Here is a 27,285-nt window from a genome sequence, read left to right on the forward strand (position 1 = left end):
GCAGGTTATATATAAATATATCAATATATAACTTTGACTTCCTTCATGGCCTGTTAGTGAACAGGCTATTAAATATTTGCCTCAGATTCATACAATATGAAATGTTTTGTACATGCATGTGATTTTACATTTATATAATATCTGATATTAATGACAGTGCACTATGACAAGATAAAAATGACTATGGATTGGTGTGTATGCACAGTAACCAGCCTCTTGGTCTAGGCCAGTAAATAAGGAACTTGCGTGCAAAGTCGAAGTGACACCCTGTCTTGGGTTTTCCACACTAATAATAGCAACACAAAACATGCATGTGCGGAAGCCGTGTTTCATCTCAATTAAGTAGATTAAAGAGAAATGCTGTTATGGCAATGCCAATTTGCACACCATACATCCATTCTTAAACTTATACCCTATAAAAAATGATTATTATAATCAGAAATATAAGAAAGCACACCAATTTTGGGTACAAATATAAAATGAGGTTAAAAATGGAAAACATTCTTTAGAAGAATTAATTTTACTTTATTTTCCTTGAAACAGTAAAACATAAAGGCACGAGTAATGCTGCGCAAAGAGCCAGTGGTGTAACTTTGAGTGTCCACACCCCCCACTCTAAATTTCTTTTGGCCCCAATCCTTATTGAAATTGCAAGTCATTTGTGATACGCCCAAAATCATTAGCATGATTTATAATGTGTGCAAGTCTGCCATACTGATAGTACCCTTCAATGGGTATGAAAAACCACATAGCTGTGTAATATAAATTATACATACATACATTACTGAGTATAACAAAGGTCACCTCTGTTACATTGCAGAAAAGTGCCATGGATTGACATGTTTATAGTGCAATACTATGCCTTTATTACTCCAGTAATCAAGAGGCAGTCACACTGTATAATTACCATATAAACACACCCATTTCCACTCCTGTTTTCTCTTTATACAAGAGGTTCAAAGAGACTACCTCCATTCAAGCTTCAATCCTGGGGGTATATTCTGACCTATGTGTGGATGTGCAGGTGCGTGTTCACTTATAAATGTGGAAAGGTGCATTTAAACATTTGCATTACTAATATAGTACCTTGAGCAAGTGTGTGTAAGGCAATAAGCGAATACATGTACAAATTGCATGGACTGGGAGCATGACACATATGCACCTTCAAGCACTGGCTCAGAGCTGCCCTTGCTGGATACGGCTTAGCATGCGTTTGACCTCTGTCTCCACACGTAGAAGGCGTGCCTTGCGCAACAGGTTCCCAGTGAGTGCACGACTACTTTGTAGATCCCTGAGAAGCAGCGTGAGGTGGCTACTGATCCGTTGCTGGTCCCAGCCACCGGCATTAGCCCGGAGCTCCCGTAAGATTAGAGACCAGTGGCGGGAAGCATCTGCTCCCTCAGTCAGAGACACAAGAATTCGAACACCACCGAATGACTGAAGAGAACGAAGACCGCTATCGGACAGTTCATTAAAGTACAGACTGTAGAGAAAGTAAAGAGCATGTGTTGAACATATCAGCAGAAATAATTCTCTTTTTAAAAACATAATAGGCTTACTACTAACACAACCTCATACCTACACAATAACAATTTATATCTACACAAATAGTTTCATTAAGTGGAAAGTAAATGCTCTCAGGCTAGTCATAAAAAGAGTTTTAGTTATTTTAAAATTATAAGATTGCATGCATCATTAAAGTTTGTAGAAAAAAACAAACACATCTTTGGTCTTATAAAACAATAAAAGGCCTTATTCACATGAATAAAGCAACTGTTAGACAGTTGTTGACAAGTGGAATAAAGGAAGATTTATGTACTTCTCTATATTTGTCAGGGGGACACAGGAACAGTGGGGTAAAGGGTCCCTCCTACCAGGAGGCAGGACACTGCAGTGATATCAGAACTGTTGCTCCTCTCTCTCTCCTTTTACCCCCTTGCTTAGCCAACAGGGCTCAGATACTTCCAAAGATTCTCAAACAGGAAATGCATGACTTGTATATACCTAACTTAAACACATGGTTGAGCACAACTCAAGAAGAAGTTCCGGGAGGGAAGTCCTGTGTCCCCCTGATGACTATAGAGAAAAGGCTTTAACGGTAAGTACATAAATCTTCCTTTCTCTTATGTCTTATGTGGGGTAGAGTGGGCACGCAGCCGCAAGGGAGGCGTCCTCCTCTTTGCCAGGTAAGACCGCCTAATTGCTTCCTTAATCCAGCGGGCAAGCGTGGTCTTGGTAGCGGGTAGACCTGTTTTGGGCCCCGAAGGGAGCACGAACAGGGCATCTGACCTTCTAAAGGATTTGGTACGCGAGACATAGGTTCTTAGTGCTCTGACTACGTCTAGGTGGTGCAACTTAGCCTCCTTCTCGTTTTGTGGATTGTTGCAAAATGAGGGGAAGCTGATCTCTGTGTTAATTTGGAATGGGGAGACTACCTTGAGAAGAAACCCCGGGGCAGTCCTCCTGAAAAATCAGGAATGGTGGAGAGCCTGACAGAGCGCTCAGCTCCGAAACACGCTGTATGGAGGATATGGCTACGAGAAGGACTGTCTTCCAGGTTAAAACCCAGAGGTCGGCAGAGTCAAGAGGTTCGAATGGAGGCTCGGTAAGGGCATTGAGGACAAGGTTTAGGTCCTGGAATCCCCTTGTAGAAAGGTGCATATATCGTCATGGAGGGCTATGCGCTCCCGGAACAGAATCGAGAGCGCGGAAATCTGGGATTTTAATGAACCAAGACAGAGCCCTTTATTTAGGCCTGATTGGAGGAAGTCCAGCACTGTCGGAATGTTGAACTCTCGGTTGTGCCTTGTGGCCATAAAGTCGATTTGTGGCATGCCCCACTGGTCCACTAGAAGATGGAACGCGTCCGGGTGGAGTTCCCACTCCCCTTGATCTACTCGATGTCTGCTTAGGAAGTCTGCCTCCAGGTTTGACAGAAATTACTTCCCTGTTGGTTGCCTTGCTTCGCGTGCCTACTTGCCGATTGATGTAAGCGACCGCGGTGGCGGTTGATCGGCAGTTGGGATTCTTCCCGAGACCAGTATCCCTGAGCTGATCTCCCCTGAAAGGTCGTTCCCCATCCCTGGAGACTGGCATCTGTCGTGACTACCTGCCAAGTTGGTTTGGTAAATGTTCGACCCTGAGATAATCGGTGGGGGAGAAGCCAGCAAGAGAGAGATCTTTGTGCTTGGCGGTAAGGAGATCCGTTGGTGCAGGGATAGTCTGCGCCACTTCCTGAGAATTAGTGTCTGAAGTGGACGAAGTTGAAACTGGCCAAATGGGACTGCCTCGATGGCCGATACCATCAGTCCCAGGACTCTCATGCAAGACTGTACTGTCGGTCTTGCCGTTGTCTTGAGATGACGGATAAAACTCTGGAATTTGAGCTGTTTCTCCTCTGGTAGGTAGACCCATTGCTGCAGGGTGTCGAAATGGAGACCCAGGAAGGTCATCCGTTGGCTGGGTGTTAGGGAGGACCTCTGGAAGTTTATGGTCCACCCAAATTTCTGAAGGGTCTGGATGGTGAGCTAAACGTGGTGTTCGGCCAGTTCCTTGGAGCGACCTTTGATGAGAAGGTCGTCCAAGTACGGAATAATAAATACACCGCGGACATGGAGGTGTGCTGCTATCACAGACATGACCTTCATAAAAACCCTTGGGGCCGATGAGAGGCCGAAGGGTAGGGCAACAAACTAATAGTGTTGGTTCCGGAAGGCGAACCGCAAGAACTGGTGGTGGTGAGGATGAAGAGGAATATGCAGGTAGGCATCCCTGATGTCCAGGGATGCCAAGAACTCTGCTGGTTCCATGGCGCGAATAACTGAGCAAAGTGATTCCATTTTGAACCTGTGGTAGGTAATCCACTTGTTCAGTTTCTTCAGATCTAAGATTGGCCGGAAGGATCTGTCCTTCTTGGGCACAATAAAGAGGTTCGAGTAGAACCCATGAAAGCTCTGTGCGAGAGGCACGGGGACGATCACACCAGAGTCTGCCAGGGAGTGAATGATTGACAGGAAGGTGTCCCTTTTGAAGGGTTGTAAGGGGAGCCTTTACATGAAGCAGTATCTTGGGGAGGACTTTTGAACTCAAGCCGATACCCGGACGCAATGGTTTCGAGGACCCAGGAGTCAGTGGTGTGAGAGGCCCAGGTATCTGCGAAAAAACGAAGCCTGCCCCTAGGCTTAAAAATGTAGGAAATTAACTGGGAGGCTTTTGCAGAAGCCTGTGGCATCCTGTGTCCATTCTAGTAGGGAATTAGCCCACGCCTCAATGGCCCGACTGACCCAGGCAGATGCAAGGATAGGAAGAAGGGCTGAGCCTGAGGCCGAAAAGGCAGCCTTGAGGAAGCCCTCAAGCTTTTTGTCGGTAGGGTCCTTAAATGCCGAAGCATCAGGTACCGGAAGGGTAGTGGCCTTAGATAGCCTGGACACTGGGACGTCAACAACTGGAGGTACGCTCCATTTGTCGATGAATTCCTTAGGGAAGGGGTACTGCTTAGTAAAGCGTCTGGTGACCTGAAAACTCCTTTCAGGTGACTGCCACTCCTCCTGAATCAATGCTTGTAGCTGATCATGGGCAGGAAAGTAGGCTGAAGCCTTGTGGTGTTTCTTGAACAGGCTCTTAGTCTTACCTGGGGCAGAATCTGCTCCTTCAATTTGTAATACCTCCAGTACTGCCCAAATTAGGTGGTCAACATTAGAGAGTCAGAGTGTGCTGATGAGAACACCTCTCCTTCGCTAGCCTCATCCTCAGATAGGGATGGGCTAGAAGTAAAGACCCTCAGGGCCGGGTCCAATCTACCAGTATCATTGCTTGCACTTAGCCAAGGGTTCTGGAATATCGGACAGTTTTTTCAACATTTTATCAATTGTGGAAGCCAGTTGAGGTATACATTGTAGACCTGATAGGGAATTAGATAATGAGAAGGCCCATGCTGGTGCATCAGAGGAGGCCTGTGCGATTGGGGCCCCTGCAGGGGAAGGCCCTGCAATGGGTTTATCAGTGGAGCCCAATGAGGTACTCTCAAGGGAGACTGAAGCCTGATTGAGGTGTGAGCTGCAGTCAGGTCAAAGTGGGCTGGATTGGCCCTCCTTAAACTTAGTAAGGCACTTAGTGCAGGCAAAAAAGGACACCATGGGTGAATTTTTCCTGCCTCCCTTAGAGAATAAATCCCCCATGCCTTCAGCCATGTGGGTAGATAGAGAAGGTATACTTGCCACCTAGGATCTTAGCCCCTGGGGAGGAGAGAAGGAGACGCAGCAGTCCTGTTGTCAGAGCAGAGATCACTAATTTTGCCTCTGGCTGTGTGGATGGTTGTGGTGCAGAGTGCGCCAAGGAGAGCAGCCGTAACCTCAGTGACGCGCGTTAGTAAGGCGCGAAAGTGCCCCTTTAATGCCTTCTTTTTTATTGCGGTCGCAGTGAGACAGAAAATACAGAAGGGCTTCCAACTTCGCCTCTCCAGCTGTTGCAGAGCTACTACTCCCAGAATTTCCCCAGGACACCCTGAGGTTAGGGGATAAACAAATGCAGAGCTAAAAGTAGAAGATACCTTAAGGCAATGACACACTAAAATAATTACCCCATTAGAATATCGTTTATTTTTTTCACAATGAAAAGTCTAGACAACCTTTAAAAAAAAAAAAAAAACATTATCAAATTAGGCTAATGTGGCACATAAGGCACACCAGGCTGTTTTTAATCAGCAGATATGGCCAAAGGTGCCTGTACCAGCTGATATTTATTATAGTTACAGCATAGGTGAATTTGTTATGGAAAAAAAAGCATATTTATAGGCCAAAATTTGTCTGTAGGTATAAAGACATTTGGTTGGTGTCATATTCAAAGGTAGATAAATTGGGCTGCACCTGGTTAACAATCACAGAGGCTAAGATGGGAAATGGAAGTAATGCATTCAAAGACGGCAGTCACCAACCCCATGCAGCAGTTCTGCAATAATGGAAACAAGACATGCAGCTAAATAGGGGAAGCTTTGCAAGATACAGTTAGAGAGGAATACTGTGGGCCCTTGCACTAGGATTAAAAGAAACCATTTGCCAAGTAGGTTTTACTCCACCTTTAAAGGAACAGTTCAGTGTAAAAACAAAACTGCTAAATTGGATAGACTGTGCAAAATAAAAATATTTCCAATATAGTTAATTAGGTAAAATGTAATATATGAAGGCTGGAGTGAGAAGATGTCTAACGTAATAGTCAGAACAATACTTACTGCTTTCAGCTCTCTAACCTCTAAGTTAGTCAGTGACCCCCCCCCCCCCCCGAGGTCACCAATTGGTTACTGACTTCCAACAGCTTAGAGAGCTGTAAAGGAGGAGGTAGTGTTCTTGTTATTATGTTAGACATCTTTTCACTCCAGCCTTTATAGATTACATTTTTGCCTAACTAACTCTATTGAAAACATTTTTTATTTTACCCAGTTTCATTTTTACACTGAGCTGTTCTTTTTAAAAGAGTTAAATTCTATTCAAGCAGGGAACGGGTTCTTAGCTGACAAAAGGAAATCTTTTATAACTAGTAAATGCTAAAATATCACTTGTTAAATATTCTCCCATAAAAAATCCAATGTACACAGATTAAGAACATGCTGTGAACAAGTTTAAAGTTAAACAGAACACAGACACCTTTCAGAATTATACCCAATTACACAAATGAATGGGCTTTAATAATCATATTATTACCTACACCTTAAAAGGAACCCTTGTATATATTTATGTATAATACATAAATGTACACAATAAGTGTTGGCATTAGTGTGATGTTACTAAGTTCTGAACATTTTGTTAGGCACTTGTCTGTGAAAATTAACCTACTACATAGATGTAACTTACTGTACTCTGTCCAGCGTTGGGTTACGAGCTGCCTCCTCTCCTAGTCTCAGTGCTGCTTGGTCATGGATGCCATTATATGCCAGGTTCAGCTCTTGCAGGTGTGTGTTTTTCCCCAACTGGGAGGCCAGTATCTCTGCCCCTTCATCCCCCAAATTAGTGTGCAAAAGCGAGAGATGTCTCAGAGAATTATTGCCAGCCAGAGCTTCAGCAATCAAGCGGCCTCCTTCTGATGTTAATGGATTATTGCAGAGTCTGGAGGCAGATATCAGGATTAAAAATCTCACATACAAGTTATACAAGTTACAATGTCACACTGAACACAAAAGTTTGCACTGGTTCGTAGCCACTTGACATTAATAGAGGAAGACATCAAAAGAGGAATAGGGGGTATTGGGTTTATAGAAGAGGGTGGATTTCCAAACCATATTAAATGATCTAAGCATTGCATAAAACATTTTTCAGTGGGATAAAGATACATTCTGGGATTCTGGACCCAATATTCATTATATAACTACCTACCTCTCTTTTAAATACTTTCTGTCTACTGCAGAAAGAATTTTATCTCTGTTATAGGGGATTGTGATTACCTAATTTACACACCCATCGTTTTGGGACCCAAACCATCACTTTAAAGTCACAGATGTAAATATTGCTATTATCCTTACATAATACTCCATTTATGTGCTGGTCTACAATATATTTTCAGGCAGTGTTTCTCTTGCCATTAGAGTTTACAATCTCAATTTTATTGTTCATGGCAGTAACCCATGGGAACCAATCATATTTTTTACTATTTCTACCTGCAGCTGGCTGAAAAAATGCTAATCATTAATTGCTTCGGGTTAATGCCCAGGTGAAAAACTGTCCGGTGTTGATAAATTAGTTCATGTTATCAAATGCCACAAAAAACTGACAAACTAAATAAATGCAGGTCTCCAAGAAGCCTTCTCTTTGTTTCTAAAGGTGGCCCTACTGTTACAAAGCCTCAGTAATAAGCTTGTACGTGCATGTATATTCTATATGTGCAGTATATTGTGAGTTGGTCCCTAAGCTCAGTAACTGACAGCAGCACAGGGCAAGTGCAGTGAAAAAATGAAGAACTACTGGGGGCATCTTTGGAGGCACAGATCTTCCTTGCTAGTGGGCTTTAGTTGCCGTGGGCTGGTACAGAAGCCCAACAAATAATGTTCAGCATTCTAGCCTACTTATTTCTTAAGCTTTAGTTCTTCTTTAAACGGCCAGGTTAAAGGTAGAATATAAATGCAATTTTTTCCAAGAAACAAATATAAAGTTCAACTTTACAGTTTTTTTATGGAAACTTTCAAACAAGAGGAGGGAATATAAAACTGGGTTAAATATAACTTTTTTTGTAGTAGTATGCTGACAAAGCATACTTCAGAGGGCAAATGCTTCAGAAGGCAGTGTAGACAGAGGCAGGAACTTTACTGCCATCATAGTTTCAGCCCAGTCAAGAATCCGACGTCTAACGTAACGTGGTTTAACGTAAATTATACTACTGTCTAAGATCTGTTTCTAGGCACTTATGGCTTACACATACAAATTTTAATGAAAAATGTGTGAGACAAACATGACATTTCTTCCAAGGGGTACTGCTTTGAGTATTCAAAAGGGCAGAACTTAGGTCCTCCACATAGTTAATAAGTTACGTGTTATATAAATTGCTTACCTTAGACTAGTGACTGCACAGTCAGGATGTAAGAGAACATCTTTTATCTCTTTGCAAGAGTCAGGACCAAGTGAGTTCATCTGTAAACTGACAAACAGGTATTAATCCATAACCAATGATCAATCAAAATGTTATTGTTCCCTTCCCTTTATATACATACTAAACTTTAATACTGTATACTTGCATTTACAAAGTATTTTAAATTCAATAGATTAAAATACCTTTACGTCATACTTTCTTTTACTTTGAAATTGCCATCTTGGCATGGGCATTATCATTAGATGGCAATAAAAGTATTTCCTTGGTGGCCATCAACTCTGAAGCATAAAGTAATTTATAACTATGAGTAAGTAAAATGGCTGTCCTAATATTCATAAAACACACACACATACAAAGGTAAATATTTTGTACTTGGAATATGGTATTTTATTATTTCACGAAAAACATGGATAATTTGTCTTTAAATTAGTCCTAGCACAGAATAACTAAGCAAATATGTTTACATGGGTAGGACTACAGGACAGTTAGTAGAATTGCTTTTTTAGTTTCAATGGTATTATCTGCCCATTTATGGGGACCCCCCGATGGCATTACCAGACTGATATCTGGCTGAAAATCAGCCAGGTATCTATCAATCATATGGCCAAACGATCAAATTAGCCAGATATCTCCCACTTTAGGTGGACATATAAGGGAAGGATTTGCTTGTTTGGCTTGTTTCTGCAGAAGATCCTTGTCAACATCTTTTTCAGGGTCTTCTATCTTCTTCTTGTTCCAGTATGGGCAGGCCCACACGTAGTGGAATAAAAGCAGAACTTAAAAATGCCAGCTTTTTCACTGTAGTGCACATGTGTACACTCGCACCCCAATAGAAAAAAAGAGAAGAGGAAGAAATATTGCGCCAAACTTTTGCAGTACAGGAACAGGAGCACTGGCTCAGGGTCTCAGGTAAGCTACTACAATCATTGAGGGAGTGCCTAACATTTGGCACCCCCTAGTGATTTAGACTCTCCCCCTCTCTTAAATGATTTCTAGCAGGTTTAAGGTATGGAGTTCCAAACAGAGAGACCCTTTATCTGTAAAACCCCAGGTCCAAAGCATTCTGAATTACAGTTCCCGTACTTGTAGAATATATTCTGTAATGACTGTTTAGTCCCAGGCATGACATAGTTATGTTTGCCGACATCCTGAATTTGAAAGAGAGCTGTTGAATAAAAAGCCTGAGGTTACTAGTCTAAAATTGAAAAGCTCTCTGAGACCGATACAAATCTGAATCTTAATGTAAAATGCTCAGAGAAGGACTCTAATTTACATCAATTAGCTTTTTGGTTTTAGGTTCCATTTTATATTGCAGAATTACTGTAATAGAAAAAAAACAACTCATACACAAATGCAACTTTCGCACAAATGCAAACCTGCAGAGAAGGGATGTTTTGCGCACACGTACTCCCCAACATTTTCACCACTTATCATTACAGTGAAAATAAACAGAATCAATTACTAATTATGAATAGTTTCCCTTTAAGAACCCTTTGGTTTTCTGTGGACTAACTAGATTAAAAATGTCACTGCAAATACTGTAGCTACAATTAAACTGTTTAAATATTAACAACCCAAAACCACACCTTCACAAGAACAAACTTGTGACACCCTGTTTATTCAATAGCTCAGTTGCCTGAGAGAGTGAATGTAGAATGGCTTGCCAATGCCTACTTTACCTAATGCTAATATACCTCACTCTCCCATTTCATGATAATGGTTTGTATACAGTGCTTTCTAACAGTGCCTGCTGATCAATGCATGTGTCTGCATTAATACAGACATCAGAGCATAAAAACAGGTGCACCAATTATCACTTTTTGTACCCAGGGATGCAGGTGAGTGCTAAAGGCACAATAAATATATTTTGCTTTTCATAACAGAAAAAAAAGATGACAGTGAAACAGCCTATGCTTTATTTTCAAATGAATAATTCTAAAAACATAAAGTGAACTTTAGGTCTGCTGCAAGTATATAATATTCCTTTAAATACCACATTAAGTTTCAACATTTCCTAATAGAGCTGGTGCAAACTTTGTGAGTTTTTATTACATTACCCACTGTATCTGTAAATAAATATATTTATACATAGTTATAATATATATACATAGTTATACATAGATCAGATCCCCCCTCTTGTCCAGCATAAACAGACCCAACTTGGGCAGTCTTTCTTCATAACTTAGACTTTACATACCATTTACTAGCTTAGTTGCCCTTCTTTGGACCCTCTCTATTTCAATAATTTCTTTCGGAGGACAAAACCGCACTGCATATTCTAGATGGGACCTTACGATTAGGAGAATGACCCTCTCCCACAATTCTGTGCCCCTTTTAATACAGCTCAAAACCTTGTTTTTCCTTGCAGCTGCTGCCTGACATTGCTTGCTATAGCCAAGTTTATTATCCACAAGGACTCCAAGGTCCTTTTCCATTATAGATTTATCAAGTGCAGTCCCATTAAGGGTACAAATAGCTTGAATATTTTTACATCCCAGGTGTATGACCTTACATTTATCCACATTAAATCTCATCTGCCACTTAGCCACCCAGATTGCCAGTCTGTCAAGATCCGCCTGCAAGGATGCCACATCCTGGATGGAAATGGGTTGCATAACTGCAAACACTGATACATTACTTGAAATACTCTTCCCTAAGTCCTTAATGAACAAGTAAAATAAAACTGGACCCAATACAAAACTCTGAGGGGCCCCAATAAGAACCTTTCTTCAGGCAGAGAATGTACCATTAACAACCACCCTCTGTACACGATCCTGTAGCCAGTTTCCTATCCATGTACACACTGCCAAATGGCTTAGTAACCTCATCATAAAAATCAATCAAATTTGTCTGACATGACCTATCCTTCTGAAACCATGCTGATTATTGCTCATTATGCCACTCTTTAGAACAGAATTTTGAATGTGATCCCTTAACAAGTCTTCCTACCACAAACGTCAAACTTACTGCCCTATATATCCAGGTCGAAGTTGTTATCCCTTTTTAGATATAGGAATTACATCAGCTTTCCTTCAGTCCATAGTTACCATACCATATAAAAGCAAGTATAAGAAAATCAGAAATACAGGCCTGGCTAACACTGAACTAAGCCCTTTCAGTACCCAAGGGTGTACTCCATCTAGCCCAGGTAGCCTGCTCACATTTATTATTATTATTAACATTTATTTATAAAGCACAAACATATTCTGCAGCGCTGTACAATAAGTGGGTTTCATACATTGGACATACAGAGTAACATATAAAGCAATCAATAACCGATACAAGAGGTAAAGACTAAACGTTTATGTACCATATCCTGCTTTAAACACTGAATAGACTGAGCTGAGCAATCAGTGTCTCTTTTAGGTAGTACTGGAAACTCTGATTCCTCAGTTGTAAACACTGAAGAAAATAGCTGATTTAGCACATTTGCCTTTTCTGTATCTGTTACAATGTTTTCATTAATTTATGGAGCTACACCCTTAAAGCGGACCTGTCACCTTAAGAAATAATTTCAAATTGTTTTCTGTTGTGTTTGGCAAGCAAAATAAACTTTACTTACACTGTATAAATTATTTTAATTTTATTTTCTTCATCCTTGGAATTCACAGCAATTGCAGCAAGCAGGCAGGGGCCATTTTGTGGACACTGTTATCAAAGCAGGCATTGCATCCTGCCAAAATCTTGTTTCTGTGCCAGTATGGGGGGACCTGATGCCCATGTCCATGCACTGGTTACACAATTACATGGTGAGGAGGGAGGGGGAATGTGTGGAGGGCAGCAACATCTAAGAAGTTCTGAATTGAAAGTGAAAGTAACTGTCTGCCCCACCTCTATGCCTAAGGCATAGAGGCGGGGCAGGCATTATATGATTGACAGCTGGGATTTTAAAATGCTTTTATAATGGGTATGGATGTGGTAATAAAAAAATTATTTTGGGTTTCATGTTTAATTTGAAAAGGACTTTTATTATACAACTTTTTATGTCTGGGTGACAGGTCCACTTTAACCTGCATATTTTTACTATTAATAAACTTGAACTTTCTGGGATTAGCCTTAGGCTCTGTCACAATCTGCTCTTCATTTTCTATATTTGCCTTCCCGATTGCTGTTTTACAACATTTGTTTAAGTGTTTACATTTGTTGAATGCAGCTTCTGCACTCTCTGCCTTCCTTTTTTTCTATTAACTATCTACTTCTACTTTATGCCACACAGAGTGGTCTTTAACACTCCTACATTTACTTCTTAATGGAATAAACTAACAGTAAAGATTTAATATAATTTTAAATGACAACCATTTCTGTTCTGTGTTTTTAGCAGAAAACGTAAAGCCCCAAAGTATGCTCTAAAGTACTGTGCTTAAAGTGATACTGACACGAAAAAACTACTTTTTAAAATATGAATCACATAAAAAGTTCCCTATAGGTCATGTTAATCATTTTTTACTGATAGGTCTTCTTTTGTAAGTAATTGTTACTTGAAGTTCTTAAACTTGACTGTTTTGCCAACCTGTCTGTCCCTTCTCAGCCTGTCAGCTATAGCTTCTAATGCTAATAGCCTACTGCTGCACAAATATGGCAGCCCCCTTATAGAGGAACATGGGGGATCAGATAGGTAATGTAAAAGCATCGGCAAATACCTTTATAACAAAATTATAAATAGCATGCAAAGACATTGTTATTATAGATGTAAAACAGGTTTCATTTGTGGTGTCAGTATCTCTTTAAGGAGCTAAAATTTGCTTTTCGGACCCAGTTTGTTGACCCAGTTTATATTTGCTTTTTGTACTAAACATTAAATAAGTTAACATTATGGTCACTATTACCAAGGGGTTTAACTACCTGCATATTTGCTATACATTGGGTCCTTAAAAATCACTAAATCCAGTATAGCATATTGGCTCATCGACAACTTTTGACATAAAATTGTCACGCAACAAGTTTAAAACTTGTTCCTATTAACTGTCCTGGCAGTTTCAGCAAAACCAAATATGTCAAATTTCTTCTCCAGTTCCAGTACCTCCAGGTCTCCCATTTTACCAGTCAGGCTTCTTGCATTTATTAACATACATTTAATCCAGGTGATCCTCCCTACCATTATCGACAACCTGAACCAAGTCTCGACCGAATCTAACCTGCCTTCCACAGAATTACTCACTGCTCCATCCCCCCCATGCCTAGTTTATAATCTCCTCCAACCCTCTAGCCATTTTCTCCATCAAAAGCTGCTGCACCATTATCACTGAGGTGCAGTCCATCCCTGGCAAAGAGCCTGTAGCCAACTGAAATATCAGCCCAGTTCTCCAGAAACACAAAGGCCTCCTCTTTACACCAATCTCTCCGCCACTCATTAAAGCTCCCTCTGCCTTTTTAATGTTGCTTGTGACACAGGTAATATTTCTAAGATAACTGCCTTGGAACTGCATACACCTTCAGATCCACTCGCTTGACGGGTGGGAGATATCGGGAGAATCCAGGCTAATTTGATCGTTTGGCCCTGGGGCCAAACGATCAAATTATGACGATGGGTATAGGCAAAGTCGGTTCGGGGACCGCATCAACGAGCCGATGCGGTCCCCGATCCAACTAGATTTTTTAACCTGCCTGATCGAGATATGGCCGATTTCAGGCCAGATATTGGTTGAGCAGGCCGGTCGGTAGTGCCCATACACAGGCCGATTAGCTGCCGAATCGGTCTAAGGGACTGATATCGGCAGCTAGAATCAGCCCGTGTATGGGGACCTTTAGAGACGCTGCCCCTCAGGGTGCTCTGAGAATCAGCCTGCTCCATACATTAGTGATAAGTTTATCTAGAAAACCTGGTTGCATTTTCTTTAGTACCATTAGCAACCTCTCCTTAAGTAATCCAGTTTTCTTCCTGAGGTACAGAGCTTGGATTCTGTGAACTTTGGTTGGTCTCTCCCCATTATCAACTGTGGTAGGAGGCTTAAAACTAGCTTAAAAGCCAGTTGTTTGTTTTAACCTTTACAGTGATCTCTAAAGCAGTCAGTGTAACACATATAAGAGCTGTGGCCTCTAGAGGGAGCACTTGCCTCTTTTAACTGCTTTAATTTGCTTCCCCAGTCACAAACTATACATTAACCCCAGAAAGGCCTTTCAGTGAGGTCTAAATCCACCCTCAATTTGACCACTGCAAAACAGGGCAGCCCAGGAGGGAGAATAAGTACTGAAGTACTGAGAATAAGAACCTTGTGCCTAGGTAAGGAGGTGACCAAATTCACTTACTCAATGGGATTTTCTATGTGGGCTAAAATATATGTGCTTTTTTTGTGTTCCCTTCACCATTTCCTTACTTTAAGCTTTGACATCTTCGTAGTACTGGAGACAGAGCACGTATTGCATCAGGATCCAGATCACAGGATTTGAAGTTGGCCTCTGTCATGGGTTTCCCTGAGCCTCCCATTACGGACGACACCACTGTGCACTTAAGAGGTGTCATTCTCACAGCAGAAAGGTCTAAATCCTGCAGCGAGGAAACAAGTCCTGCTGTAAATGCTTCATTCTGGAACTCATACAAGAAGAACAGAAAGTCCATCAGCTCAGTAGGTGGTAATCGGCGAAGACTACACCTCAGCAAGTGTTTCTTCAGTCCCCGTGTAATCTCAAGTGCTGATGTATTCATGATTGAGCAGCCTAGCTGGTCCAACATAGCTCGATTCTGACGAGACAGAAGTCCAGCCATAAATATGGGAAACAATTCAAATGCTTCCTGCTTCCCAAACACATCTTCATCTGTATTTTGAGAGGGTCCCTCTACACCTAATATGCTAGAGTTGATTTGGTCTAAAACATCATCATTAAAAGCATCTTCTTCCCGAAACATTTCACTAGTCATTGTTTGGGCAATGTTTTCACGGCTCTGTCCACTCACCTTGCCATACAGCTTAGGAACTACACGCAACAGATTAAAAAGCGCAAATATACGTAGGGGAAGGAATTTTGACAACACATTGACCACTGCAACCACATCTTCTCCAGCTTTGTTAATGATATCAGAGACTTCCCTTCCTACACGCTGAAGGGTCGTCTTATTCTCTCCAAGCACGACATAAAGTGCAGCAAGATACTCCTGCATGGCAGGGATGGTGAACACAAAAGTCGTCTCATGACCTGGCTTGATACATGGTGTAAGGAAGAAATGGAATGCATCTGTACGGAAAACACTAAGGAGGTTGATATCCTCTTCAGAATTTAATGCAACATTAAAACAGCGGTTGAGGTCAGCCTCAGAAAAGCGAGTCTGTCGAGAACGGCAGCCCTCGTATGCTAATTTGCCTACAAAACGTGCCACATAAAGCATGAGAGAAATTTTGGATGGGTGAGTTATATCCAGAACCTCTCCGGCAAAGTTGAGACGCAAAAAACTAGTGTAAATGCCAGTCAGAGTCCTAGTAGGGTTACCAGGTTTAGTGTAATAGAGAAGGTGTAAAGTGGCACAGGTTAACCAGCAATACGATGGCAAGAAGCAGGCAGCAGATAGCTGACTGTGATGTTCTAGGTTCCGATTCAACATCTCTAACAAGTTCTCAGTCTCCCGTACATCAGCATCTTTGTGGCCCAAGCGCAAATGGAAATACATCTTCTGAAGCTCCATATCCGAAAAGCCACAGATCTCTGCATAACGGCCCACATATTTCCCAGGGATCCGCCTTAGAGCAGATGGACGAGTGGTAACCAATACACTGGCCTAAGGAAGGAGAAAAAAAGGTTATTTTCAAACTGCAGAGGGAACAGTAAGGTAACCCCACACACAAAAATGTAATCAGTGAACAGCCTCTTTGAAATCTTTCAATACCTGCCACTCTGGTTGTCCAGAGGTTAATAGTAAGGCTGCAGCATCCCCTTAATCACTTTGATTTCCTTCTCCTCATGTAACCCACTCAGCCTCCTCCCTCAGGAATTTGCTTTGACTTCAGGCTTGTGGGCATGCTCAGTTGTTCTAAGCTCAGATTACTAAACACGCCCTCCAGTCTAGCAGCCAGTGAAGAGATGGCATTGCTGGTTCCCATTGAAGCTCAGCTCTAGCTGTCTGCTTCAATTTTTTTCTCCTAACTTTCTCTCCTGAGCTCAGCTCAAACAAAGCAGAACTTTTATCAAAAGACAGTTTTGTCTGCGTGAGCCTGTATTCTTGATGAAATGTATGCTGAATAAGGGTCTTTGTGTGTATATGCAGTTTGCAGATTTAAATGTATCTGATTATGTATCAGAGGGAAAATGGCAAATGGCTGAAAGCTGCTATTTGCTTTAGGAAAATGTGATGGTGCTAGCAAACAGAGGGGATCTATGCAGTACAAATGATGCCATTTGGATGGGGGAGACATACCCAACTGATATACATTGTAGGCAAATGTAGGCTTTACATGTCCTTTAATGGTTCAGTAGTATTCAAAATAAGGCCTAAACCCACTCATTAAACTCTTGTTGCTCAGTGTAGACATTTTAAACTATGAAGTGAGAGGAATGTGCTATAATGCACTTGATTTTACAAATCTCAGTGGTCGATACAGCAACACTGAAACATTTTTGCAATCTAAACACTTTACTTCTGAGAACTGGCATCTACTAATTACACAATCTATTAGCAGGCATGGTTAATTGCAACATTTAGTGACTCACTCAGGTTCCACAACACAGAGACTGGTAAAACAGGACAAGCCAGAGGCTACCACTTCCTCTTTTAAAGGCATTTTGTTCACAAATTAAAGGGCCCTTGATTAAGTAAATTAATGCATTTTTACTTAGCCTGCATTATTTCTAGAAACAATAAGTTTTTTTAAGTACCTGCACCTACATATGTGGGTCTTTTGGGGGCAAGTCATGAATATTTAGCCTTATAAAAAGTCTTTATTACACACTTTGATCAGATAGGTTTTGTTAAAATATAGCTGTGCACAGCAGAGCGGATGTAAAACACAGAGCAAAAAAAATGGAATTTCAGCTTTGAATAAAACATTTTTACAGTTACAGTATAGAATCGATCTTCTTTGGAGTTTTAGCTGCTCACTAAATATGCTGCTTATGTTATGCTTTTATAAACAGTGCTTTTTAACCACAACCCTCCAGGATGCATCTGGCCTTTTAAATGATTTTATAGCCCCAGTCTTTTCAGGGGCTTCATAGACTTATTTGTACGACATCATCTTTTAAAAGGAATAGTAAAGCTTTGGCAACTGCCTGCTAGCTAGTATACACGTGTACCATTTAACATTGTCCATATAACCTGAACAGAGCAGTTAAGTCTTATTGGCAGCATGCTTTGCAACCTCCTCTGGCTTATCCACATGTCAAAAACACTTCATACAGATGGCCAGAAAAGCAAGTAAATCACTCATGCACACGTGTCAAGCAAAGGGTAGGAAAAGAAAGACAGCCAGCTGGAAATGGTGCCCCTCCAACTCTCAGGTAATGTTTATTGTAAATACTGCATATTAGATGAGGGATGGTCAATAGGCAGATTTCAAATAATAGCTGATATGCAATTAAAATAGGGAGCTTAATTATATTTTAAGCGTATCTGTCTTTTAAAAACAATCCAGGCTAAGAACACCTAAGGTCTGATTTAGCACTGCAGATGCAACACAGTACAGTAAACTGGGAAATTACAAATTAATGTAAAATTGACGACTGTTTTTCATTTAGTTTTTGATATTAACAGTCTTACACTGCCAATATCATGAATCTGCAATGCAGCTCCCCCTGCTGTTCTGTGCAGCCAGCCACCAGAAGGAACTGATGCAGTAAACATTTCCCAACAGTTCCCTTCTTAGTTCTGTCACTCTGAATCTGACAATAAGCAACACAGCTGAGCAGGAGATGCTTCCTGCAACAGAACCTAATCTTCTGGCAGCAGCATAGCTAGAACAAAAAGGGGCACCATTGTTTATTGTTTAGTTCCCTTTTAATGACCACTGCCAATCAGTTTTGGTCAGTCCACAAGTTAGAAAATGAAAGCAAAGATCTGAGCATCTGGTTCATTACCTACAGTGCTTTGCTAAAGTATTCACCATTTTTCATGTTTTCTTGCCTCACAACCTGGAATTAAAATGGACTGTATTGAGAGTGTGCATCATTTCATTTACAGAACATGCCTACAACTTTGAAGATGTATTTTTTTTATTGGGAAGCAAACAACAAATAGGACAAAATAACAGAAAACTTCCGAGTGCATAACTGTTCACCCCCCCTAAAGTCAGTACTTTGTAGAGCCACCTTCTGCGGCAATTACAGCTGCACGTTGCTTTGGATAAGTCTCTATGAGCTTGCCACATCTTGCTCTGGGATTTTTGCTCCTGCTGCTTACAAATATCCCACAGCATGATGCTGCCACCACCCTGTTTCACTGTGGCGATGGTGTTCTTGGGGTGATGGGATGTGTTGTACGCCAATTCTTTGGAGAGCTCCTTGGTCTTCATGGTGTGATGCCTCTTGCTTAGTGGTGTTAAAGCCCCTGGGGCCTTTCAGAAAGGGTGTATTTATACTGACAGATCATGTGATTTTATATTTATACTGACAGATCATGAGATTGCACACAGGGGGACTTCATTTCAATTATGTGACTTTTAAAGGTAATTGGTTGCACCAGGACTTTTTAGTCACTTCACTAACTTAGACTATTTTGTGCAGATCCATCACATTTAAACATTTAAATTACAGGTTGGAATGTAACAAAACATGAAAAATGCCAAGGGGGGTGAATACTTTAGCAAAGCACTGTATCCCCCAGGCAGCAAACCACCATAGCAGCAAATCCAGCCCCTTCCCCCATTATATCTATTTACTTGGGGGGGACTTTCCTACAAAACCATATAAAATATTTTTCATTCCTGATTAGTATATTTAATACCACAACTTTTTGTTGATTACTTAAATAATTTTTTTTACCCTTGGTTATTATTTCCTTTGCATTGAATCAGTATTTTAGAGACCCTAAAAGTAGCGCAGAGCAATTTTTCATTGTCTCATTAATATTTCTCATTAATTTCCGCCCAGTCACTCCCCCTTACCTCTGGAAGGAGGTACCCCCTCAACAAATTCACCAGTATGGCTGAGGGTGATAAGGGTTCATTGGGATCACTGCAAAGCTCTGTAGAAGCCATTCTGAAGTCCAAATCCATCCACTCCAGGCTGTTTAAAATAAACAGAACCCCAGGCTGTTGGGATAGTGTTGGCAACAGATCACGTAGGTGGACATACTTTTTAGAGATAAGCCGTGAAAAGGACACAGGTGCCTTGATCTCAGAAAGATCTTCGCAGGATAAAGGAATAATGAGCTGAAATTCCTTCCTGCGCCCATGGCACCAATCTAACACCAGCTTTCGTATGAATGTGCTCTTTCCAGTGCCCACAGTACCATACAATACCACATTGCGAACTCGTTGTCCAGAAGATATGGGCTGAAACAGTTGAGTCACTGACACGTTTTGTGAACATGGTGGGCTCTGAAACTGGCTCTGCAAGGTAAACTCAGTGAGAGGACGCAGAGTTTCTTCCAAGCAACTTTCCCTAATAACAGGGTCCACGTGGATGGAATCAAGGGAGAAAGATGGACCAAAGTGTTGCTCCTCACTGGGCAAGCGGCTAAACCAGTCAGACAGGCGCAGTCGGTGCTGCTGAATTGGATCTGGAAGAGAACAGAGATGAGGGGATCAGAGCGAGCGGATCTTCTCCGGATATCCCCCACCTACGGGTGGCCGATATCGGGAGAATCCAGGGTAATTCAATCGTTTGGCCCTAGGGCCAAATGATCGAATTATAACGGCGGGTATAGGAAAAGTCGGTCCGGGGGCCGCATCAACGAGCCGATGTGGTCCCCGATCCGACTAGATTTTCTAACCTGCCCGATTGAGATCTGGCCGATTTCAGGCCAGATATCGGTCAGGCAAGCCCGTCGGGAGTGCCCATACACGGCCCGATTAGCTGCCGAATCGGTCCAAGGGACCGATATCGGCAGCTACTATCGGCCCGTGTATGGGGACCTTAAGTCCTTATCAGGCCCTCAGGTCCTTTTGTAGCCTAGAGGTCTGCTGTAACATTTACTCAATTGTTTGTATCTATAATTTGTAGACTAAAGGTCCCCATACACTATAAGATCCGCTCGCTTGGCGATGTCGCCAAGCGAGCGGATCTTCACCTACGGGTGGGCGATATCGGGTAGCAAGTAGCTTAAAAAAAAAATAATCCGATCGAATTACATTTGCGGCCATGGGGCAGTCAGTTCGGGGACCGCATCAATGAGCCGATGCGGTCCCCGATCCGACTGGATTTTCTAACCTGGCCGATCGAGATCTGGCCAATTTCAGGCCAGATATCGGTCGGCCAGGCCACTCGGTTCTGCCCAAACAAGGGCCGATTAGCTGCCGAATCGGTCCAAGGGACCGATATCGGCAGCTATAATCGACCCGTGTATGGGGACCTTAAGTCAGACAAACATTATCTCTGCTGTGAATAATTGGTGTGCAAAAACCAGTGTAATTCAATAAACTTTTTTGACCAAAAGGCCAGGGGCACATGGAGTGAATTGTCTGCTTACAAGAGTCAGACAGAAGAAAACATATCCACTTGCATATGCTTCTTTTTGTAGCTCCATTGGCAGGCAGAGCATTGGCCTCGACATACACTTGCATTTTCCACACAATAGTAAGCTCTGCACTTTATGCCTAGTCAGTAGCACAGGGCACCTATGGTATCATTCATATCAAGAGATAGAACAGAAAGGGATATGTCATACTCTGATGTCCGCATAATAATATTTTTGAGGTTTTTTTTTTTCATTTTGGGGCAAGTCATTTGGGTTGAACTGGCGGAGATAATAAACACTGCAATTAAGCACTAATAATTCCGTTTTAAGGAACATTGTTATTAGCAAGATCTAAATAACTTGTATGTCAATTCAAATCAATTCAACAGTAGTTACCTACTAATTAGGGAGTGATAGAAATTTTCAGTTTCTTTTTTTTTAAGGTAATGACACACTTTGAGCTCCAGATTTTTTTAAATAGTCCACAGACATGATGAAACAAAGCCAATTACAAATTTAGTTTATTTTGTAAGTGAAAAGTAGAAAACAAGTCAGGTACAGGTATCATAAATGTAGATAAATGCAGGCCTAGGATCCGCCCCCATGCTCAAAAAAGCTGCACCTGAACCTGGAGCCATTGCATCAACCCAGTACAGGCACACTTTGTTCCTAATATTTAAAGTTTGTAAAATAAAATGTAACTGTGCATTAATATTTGCAAATATGTTGCTTAACACACTGATTCCTGCAGAAGTTGTTAATTTTCACTTACAATGTTAACTAATTATGTAATATGTCCAGGGGTGGCCACTTATATACAGTACATACTTATGTGTAGCTAGGTTCCATTGTTTCCAGAAAATGTACAAAGTATGCTTCTATTTCTAATCCAACTATGGTATCTCTCTAATATATCTACAAGTATTAGTAAAAGTGCATAATGGTGAAAAGAGCTCACCTACAGCAACACTGCTTGAAGCCCTCCAGCCTTGAAGACAGCAGAATTGCTGGCCCTGGGAAAGCAGGGTCAAATGGGACCCATTCCTAAAAACAAAAGGGGTGAAACATTATCCATTTACACTGCATCTTATCTCATGCATTAAATAGGCAACAGTAACTCCTTACCTACTAATCAGGGAGTGATAGACACGTTTCTGGTATAATCGAGATACTTCTAAAACAAAAATAAATGAACTGTTGAATACTGTAGACTTCAATTTATAGAGCAGAGCAAAGTAGTGACATATTTCATTGTACTCACCTTTAATAGAAAGTCTAATCTTCCACCTTCCCAGTGCCCCAAAAAGGGTCTCAGAGCAGCAACACTGCATGTCTTTAACAGGAAAAAGGGCGGTCTTACTCTCACTTTATATCTAAAGACCAAATATGAATGTTGATTAAAGAAGTCATTAACTTTATTTAAAAAAAAAAAAAAACTTTATTAAAGGATCCTCTATTACTCCTGCTAAGTGTCTAGATCAAGGATAGGGAACCTATGGCTCGAGAGCCAGATGTGGCTCTTTTGATGGCTGCATCTGGCTCGCTGCCAAATCTTTAATAAAAAAAATAATATGGGGCATGGCCTGCGCTCGGCGGATAGAAGACGTGTTCTAAGCCTTAGAACACATCTTCTATCCACCGAGCGCAGGTCATGCCCTCCTCTGCATCCCATCCGGCATCCTTACTGGGCTGCAATTGAACCAGGGAACTGAGAGGGACATTGGAGCAGAAACCTGTGACAGTTCACGCTTGAATTGAAAATGAAATGTGGCCAATATGTCTCTGTTGGGGCAACAAAGAGAAGCCAACTGTGCACTGTGCTAGGTAGCCCATTCAACATGTTGCTTACCAGCCCCTTGGATGTTGCTGTCAGTGCCCCCAAACCTGGTAGTTAATTTTGAATTCCTGACTTGGTGGCAAGTTTCAGTTGAATAAGAACAAGATTTACTGCCAAATAAAGCCTCCTGTAAGCTGATAGTGTGCACAGAGGCTGCCTAATAGCCTATCACAGCACTTATTTGGCACCCCCATGAACCTTTATGATGTTTGTGTTGCTCTCCAAGTCTTTTTACATTACACTGTGGCTCATGAGTAAGAAAGGTTGGGGATCCCTGATGTAAGGTATGCAGAATTCCAGGGGCAGGCAAGTGCATCTCCTTGCCCCAATGTGCAGACGCCCATGTCTGTGCTATATAACTACCAAGAAGTAAACAGGGATCTGTAATGGCTGTCTATTAATGCATGGCTCATGTTGTGACTTTGTCTCACTGGGAAACGATGTTTAAGATTGGGCCATTTTGAGCATGTCATCAACATGTGATATAAAATGTTTTAAATATCTCAGATTGTGCTTGTTTCAAATTATATGATCTTGGTATGATGAAGGTTGTTTGAAATATTGCCTTTTAATAAAGAAAAAATAATTTTAATAGAAACAAACACATTCTATTCTAATACAGGACAGTGCTTCCTTCCAACGGACATGAGGGCACCCACTCCGTTTAGAAGAAGGGAGGTTCCGTTTAAATATTCGGAAAGGATTTTTTACTGTGAGAGCTGTGAAGTTGTGGAATTCCTTTCCCGAATCAGTTGTGCTGGCTGATACATTATATAACTTTAAGAAGGGGTTGGATGGCTTCTTATCAAGTGAGGGAATACAGTGTTATGGGAGATAGCTCTTAGTACAAGTGAGGGAATACAGGGTTATGGGAGATAGCTCTTAGTACAAGTGAGGGAATACAGTGTTATGGGAGATAGCTCTTAGTACAAGTGAGGGAATACAGGGTTATGGGAGATAGCTCTTAGTACAAGTGAGGGAATACAGTGTTATGGGAGATAGCTCTTAGTACAAGTGAGGGAATACACGGTTATGGGAGATAGCTCTTAGTACAAGTGAGGGAATTCAGGTTTATGGTATCTGGTAGCTCTTAGTACAAGTTGATCCAGGGACTGGTTCGATTGCCATCTTGGAGTCAGGAAGGAATTTTTTTCCCCTCTGCTGCAAATTAGAGAGGCTTCAGATGGGGTTTTTTGCCTTCTTCTGGATCAACTAGTAGTTAGGCAGGTTATATATAGGCATTATGGTTGAACGTGATGGACGTATGTCTTTTTTCAACCCAACTTTTACTATGCTGCTTAATGTATAACTTGTGTGCATGTTTTTTTTTCTCTTCAGCCTCTTTTTAGCTTTCTTATGGGGGTCACTGTCCCCAACAGACAAAACTATTGCTCTGGGAGGCTAAAATTTAATTGATACTTTTTATTACTTATATTCCTATTTAGCCTTATTCCAATTCATATTCCCATCTCTTATTTAAATCACTGCCTAGTTGGCAGGGTACATAACCCCTAGCAACCAGATAGCTTCTGAAAAAAACTGAAGAATTGCTGAACAAATTGCTAAGTATGTGAAGAACCAAAAAAAATTTGAGAGCAATTGCTAACTGCATCAAAATACCAATATCATACTGAAAGTTAATGTATATCTTATAACGTTAATTTATATTAATATATTTTTATAGTGATCATAATTTATATTATACTGAAAGTTTTTAACATCATACTTAAAGGTGAACCACCCCTTTAAAGGCAGAACAAGCACAAACTGAGGCCAGGGTGGGGATTCCAGAAGCAAATACAGAGCACCACCCAAAGACAAACTGCTTGCCAGGCTGGTTATATTAAGAGAGGTTTATTAATTAGGAAACCTCATTACTTCGGAAAGAATCACTTATAGGCATGGGGCTTAGGAAGGGCAAAATACAGGCTACACCATGGAAAGAATCATATGAAGGGTCCAGGTAGAAGGACCGGCTAGAATGTTAGCTAGACATGAGGGCCTGGCAGTGATCTGATCCAGTTACATGCAGAGAAAGAAAAGAAGTATTTATAGAACTAAATGGCTCACATTGGGAGCCTGTAGCAGTGCCGGGCACTTCTGTCTCTGGAGGGTCCCGGCATTTCCGTCCCGCACAGACACGCACACACAGTAAAGGTGACAGTCCATTCGCTCAAAGAGAACGTTTCTCTCTTGGGAATATAGAATCCCGCATATCGTTGTGTGCGCACCCTCCTACAAATAATAATTCCAACATCAGTCTATTTGAAACTACAATAGAGCTATTGCGGATTTCTCACAGGAGTGTGCACGCACCTCACAGCTAATACCTGTGTAACAATGAGACATGACCCGTGATGATTATACAAAACGTTTCTCACAAAGCAGATTTTGTCTGAAGCACTTATCTCGCCAAGGTGTCAGTACAGGGTGCAATAAACAGGCTGAGAGCGGCGCAGGCGCAGACATGACTTACCAGCTGTTACTCCGCAGACGCATCCTCACATCCGGACAGTTGTCAATTGTGAGCTCTGAGTGCAGTAACTTCCTGACAGCCCGGCTAAACCTGAAGTACTCTAGGGTAGAGGAGGGGCCGGCGCAGGCGCCTAGGGAAGCCATGAAACTGTACCACTCAGGAGGAAAGGGAGCTGCCTGGGCGAGGGGAGTCACTTAAGGACAGTGCAGTAACTACAAGCGCCCTAGCGTCCCCCAAGAAAACCTTAAGGGGGGAGGTGCTTAACTGCATGAATGCCGTCGCCCCCAGTTGGTCAGCCGCCCAGACTTTGTTCACTTGCCCGCCCGCCTGCCTGCCTGCTTACTTGCGACTGGCGGCAAACTGCTCTGCATCTCAGGCATTCATAATATCCTTCTGTGTTGGAATCCACGTATTTTTCACCATTTTTCCTTTATATTTTGGTAGCACTGAGTAGAAGATAATATCAATACATATTTCTTAAATTCTGAAAGCTTTGAATATTATGAGATTGGTAAAGCAAGTCCTTTTAAATATTAAAGTTCTGCGTGATTGAGGAGTTAGGTCAAGTCAGTGGTTTTCATCTGATTTTGTAGGCCCAACAGTTGGACTAACTAAGCAGATGTCAAGGGGAAATAAAGACCAACAAAGGCTAGACATAATGTGGCTTATTTATATGTGTTAGCTTAGATTTCTGTCCTGGCCTAAAGATGCCTGAAAATCTGTCAGGCTGACTATCAGTGGTGTGATTAGTGGTCTTTTGATTTGTGTGGCCAGATAATTTGACACCAGTGACCCAATGGCATGGTTATTAAATCAGGCCTGGGGAGACTTGCCTTAGTTTGTAATGAATATGTTTTGAAGAATAACTGAGTTGCTGGCTTAAACACACCAATCATATTGTACGAAACCTTATTCGTTGCGTGTATGTCAGCGAGGCGAGGCGACCGATATGGCAGGAGGCTGCGGATATCGGTCGACTTGTCAATCTGCTCCCTAGCAAAATCTACATGCAGGGATTAATCGGCAGAAGGAGGTAGAATTTCTATTGTTCCTACCTCCATATCTGGCGATTCAGCCCGAAACGTCAGTGAAGGGTGGGAACGAACTTTCATGCAACTGATGGTCGCACAAAAGATCGAAATTGCTATGTGTATGGACACCTTTACTTTGGGTCATTCAGTAGTGTTCTACACAGTATTGGACAATTTTGTTTTGATTGTGTAGGATGATTTGTAGTTGTGATTTGATGTAGTTCTGTAGATTTAGTTTGGAGGCCCTGGCCAGTGAGAAGTTCATAAGACTGTTCTGCTTTTTATGACCATAGTTATTGTAGGGAGGTAATATAGTAAGTTAAGTTGAAAAAAAATGTATCATCATCATGTTCAACCATAATGCCTATATATAACCTGCCTAACTTCTAGCTGATCCAGAGGAAGGCAAAAAAACCCCATCGGCGGGCGATTTCGGGAAATCGCCGAAAAAGACTCGCAAGGCTTTTTCGCCGATTTGCGCGAAATCGCGCCGCCGCGTCTGCCATCCCGCCGGCGACTTACATGTTCGCCGGTGGGATGGCAGGGGGAAGGCAACTCGGGGAGATTAGTCGCCCGCGAACAGGGAGTTTTGCCGCGGGTGACTACTCTCCCCGTGTGCCAGAGCCCTTAACCCTGGGTGGAGGCACATACTGTATATACTCGAGTATAAGCCGAGTTTTTCAGCCCCCAAAATGGGCTGAAAAAGACATCCTCGGCTTATAATCGAGTTTATACGGCACCCCCCACCCCCCTGGACGGACGGGTCACCTTCCAAGATGAGCTGCTCGCTTTATTATTTTATATTATTATTTTAGGCGAAATGTGCCCCACA

General features: G+C 41.8%; 1 protein-coding gene across 6 annotated transcripts; it reads right to left on the reverse strand.

Moving 5' to 3' along the window:
- Positions 1-504: 504 nt before the first annotated feature.
- Positions 505-26,662, reverse strand: nlrx1 (NLR family member X1). 6 transcript variants are annotated; one of them, XM_031905682.1, is made up of 10 exons: positions 25,423-26,662; positions 25,017-25,181; positions 22,371-22,482; positions 22,235-22,283; positions 22,068-22,153; positions 19,596-20,212; positions 14,886-16,279; positions 8,533-8,619; positions 6,846-7,097; positions 505-1,483 (listed from the first exon to the last, which is right to left on the reverse strand). In XM_031905682.1, exons 3-10 carry the CDS (start codon positions 22,438-22,440, stop codon positions 1,177-1,179), a joined length of 2,862 nt encoding a protein of 953 aa, XP_031761542.1. In that variant the 5' UTR covers positions 22,441-22,482; positions 25,017-25,181; positions 25,423-26,662; the 3' UTR covers positions 505-1,176. The 6 variants fall into 6 exon arrangements, with proteins under 6 accessions (XP_031761542.1, XP_031761543.1, XP_012822466.1 ...); XM_031905683.1 differs by lacking the exon at positions 25,423-26,662 and adding an exon at positions 25,277-25,392; XM_012967012.3 differs by lacking the exon at positions 25,423-26,662 and adding an exon at positions 25,263-25,392.
- Positions 26,663-27,285: the final 623 nt, after the last annotated feature.

Source organism: Xenopus tropicalis, chromosome 7 (genome assembly GCF_000004195.4).
Source record: "Xenopus tropicalis strain Nigerian chromosome 7, UCB_Xtro_10.0, whole genome shotgun sequence".
NCBI lineage: Eukaryota > Metazoa > Chordata > Amphibia > Anura > Pipidae > Xenopus > Xenopus tropicalis.

Bases quoted from the DNA above. Each gene is read 5' to 3' on its own strand.
- nlrx1 (XM_004916050.4), bottom strand. From the start codon at position 22,440: ATGCAGTGTTGCTGCTCTGAGACCCTTTTTGGGGCACTGGGAAGGTGG. The intron at 20,213-22,067 runs GTGAGCTCTTTT...GTTCTCTTCCAG, and splicing joins TTCAAGCAGTGTTGCTGTAG to ATCCAATTCAGCAGCACCGA. The intron at 1,484-6,845 runs GTAAGTTACATC...CTTTCTCTACAG, and splicing joins CCAACGCTGGACAGAGTACA to TCTGTACTTTAATGAACTGT.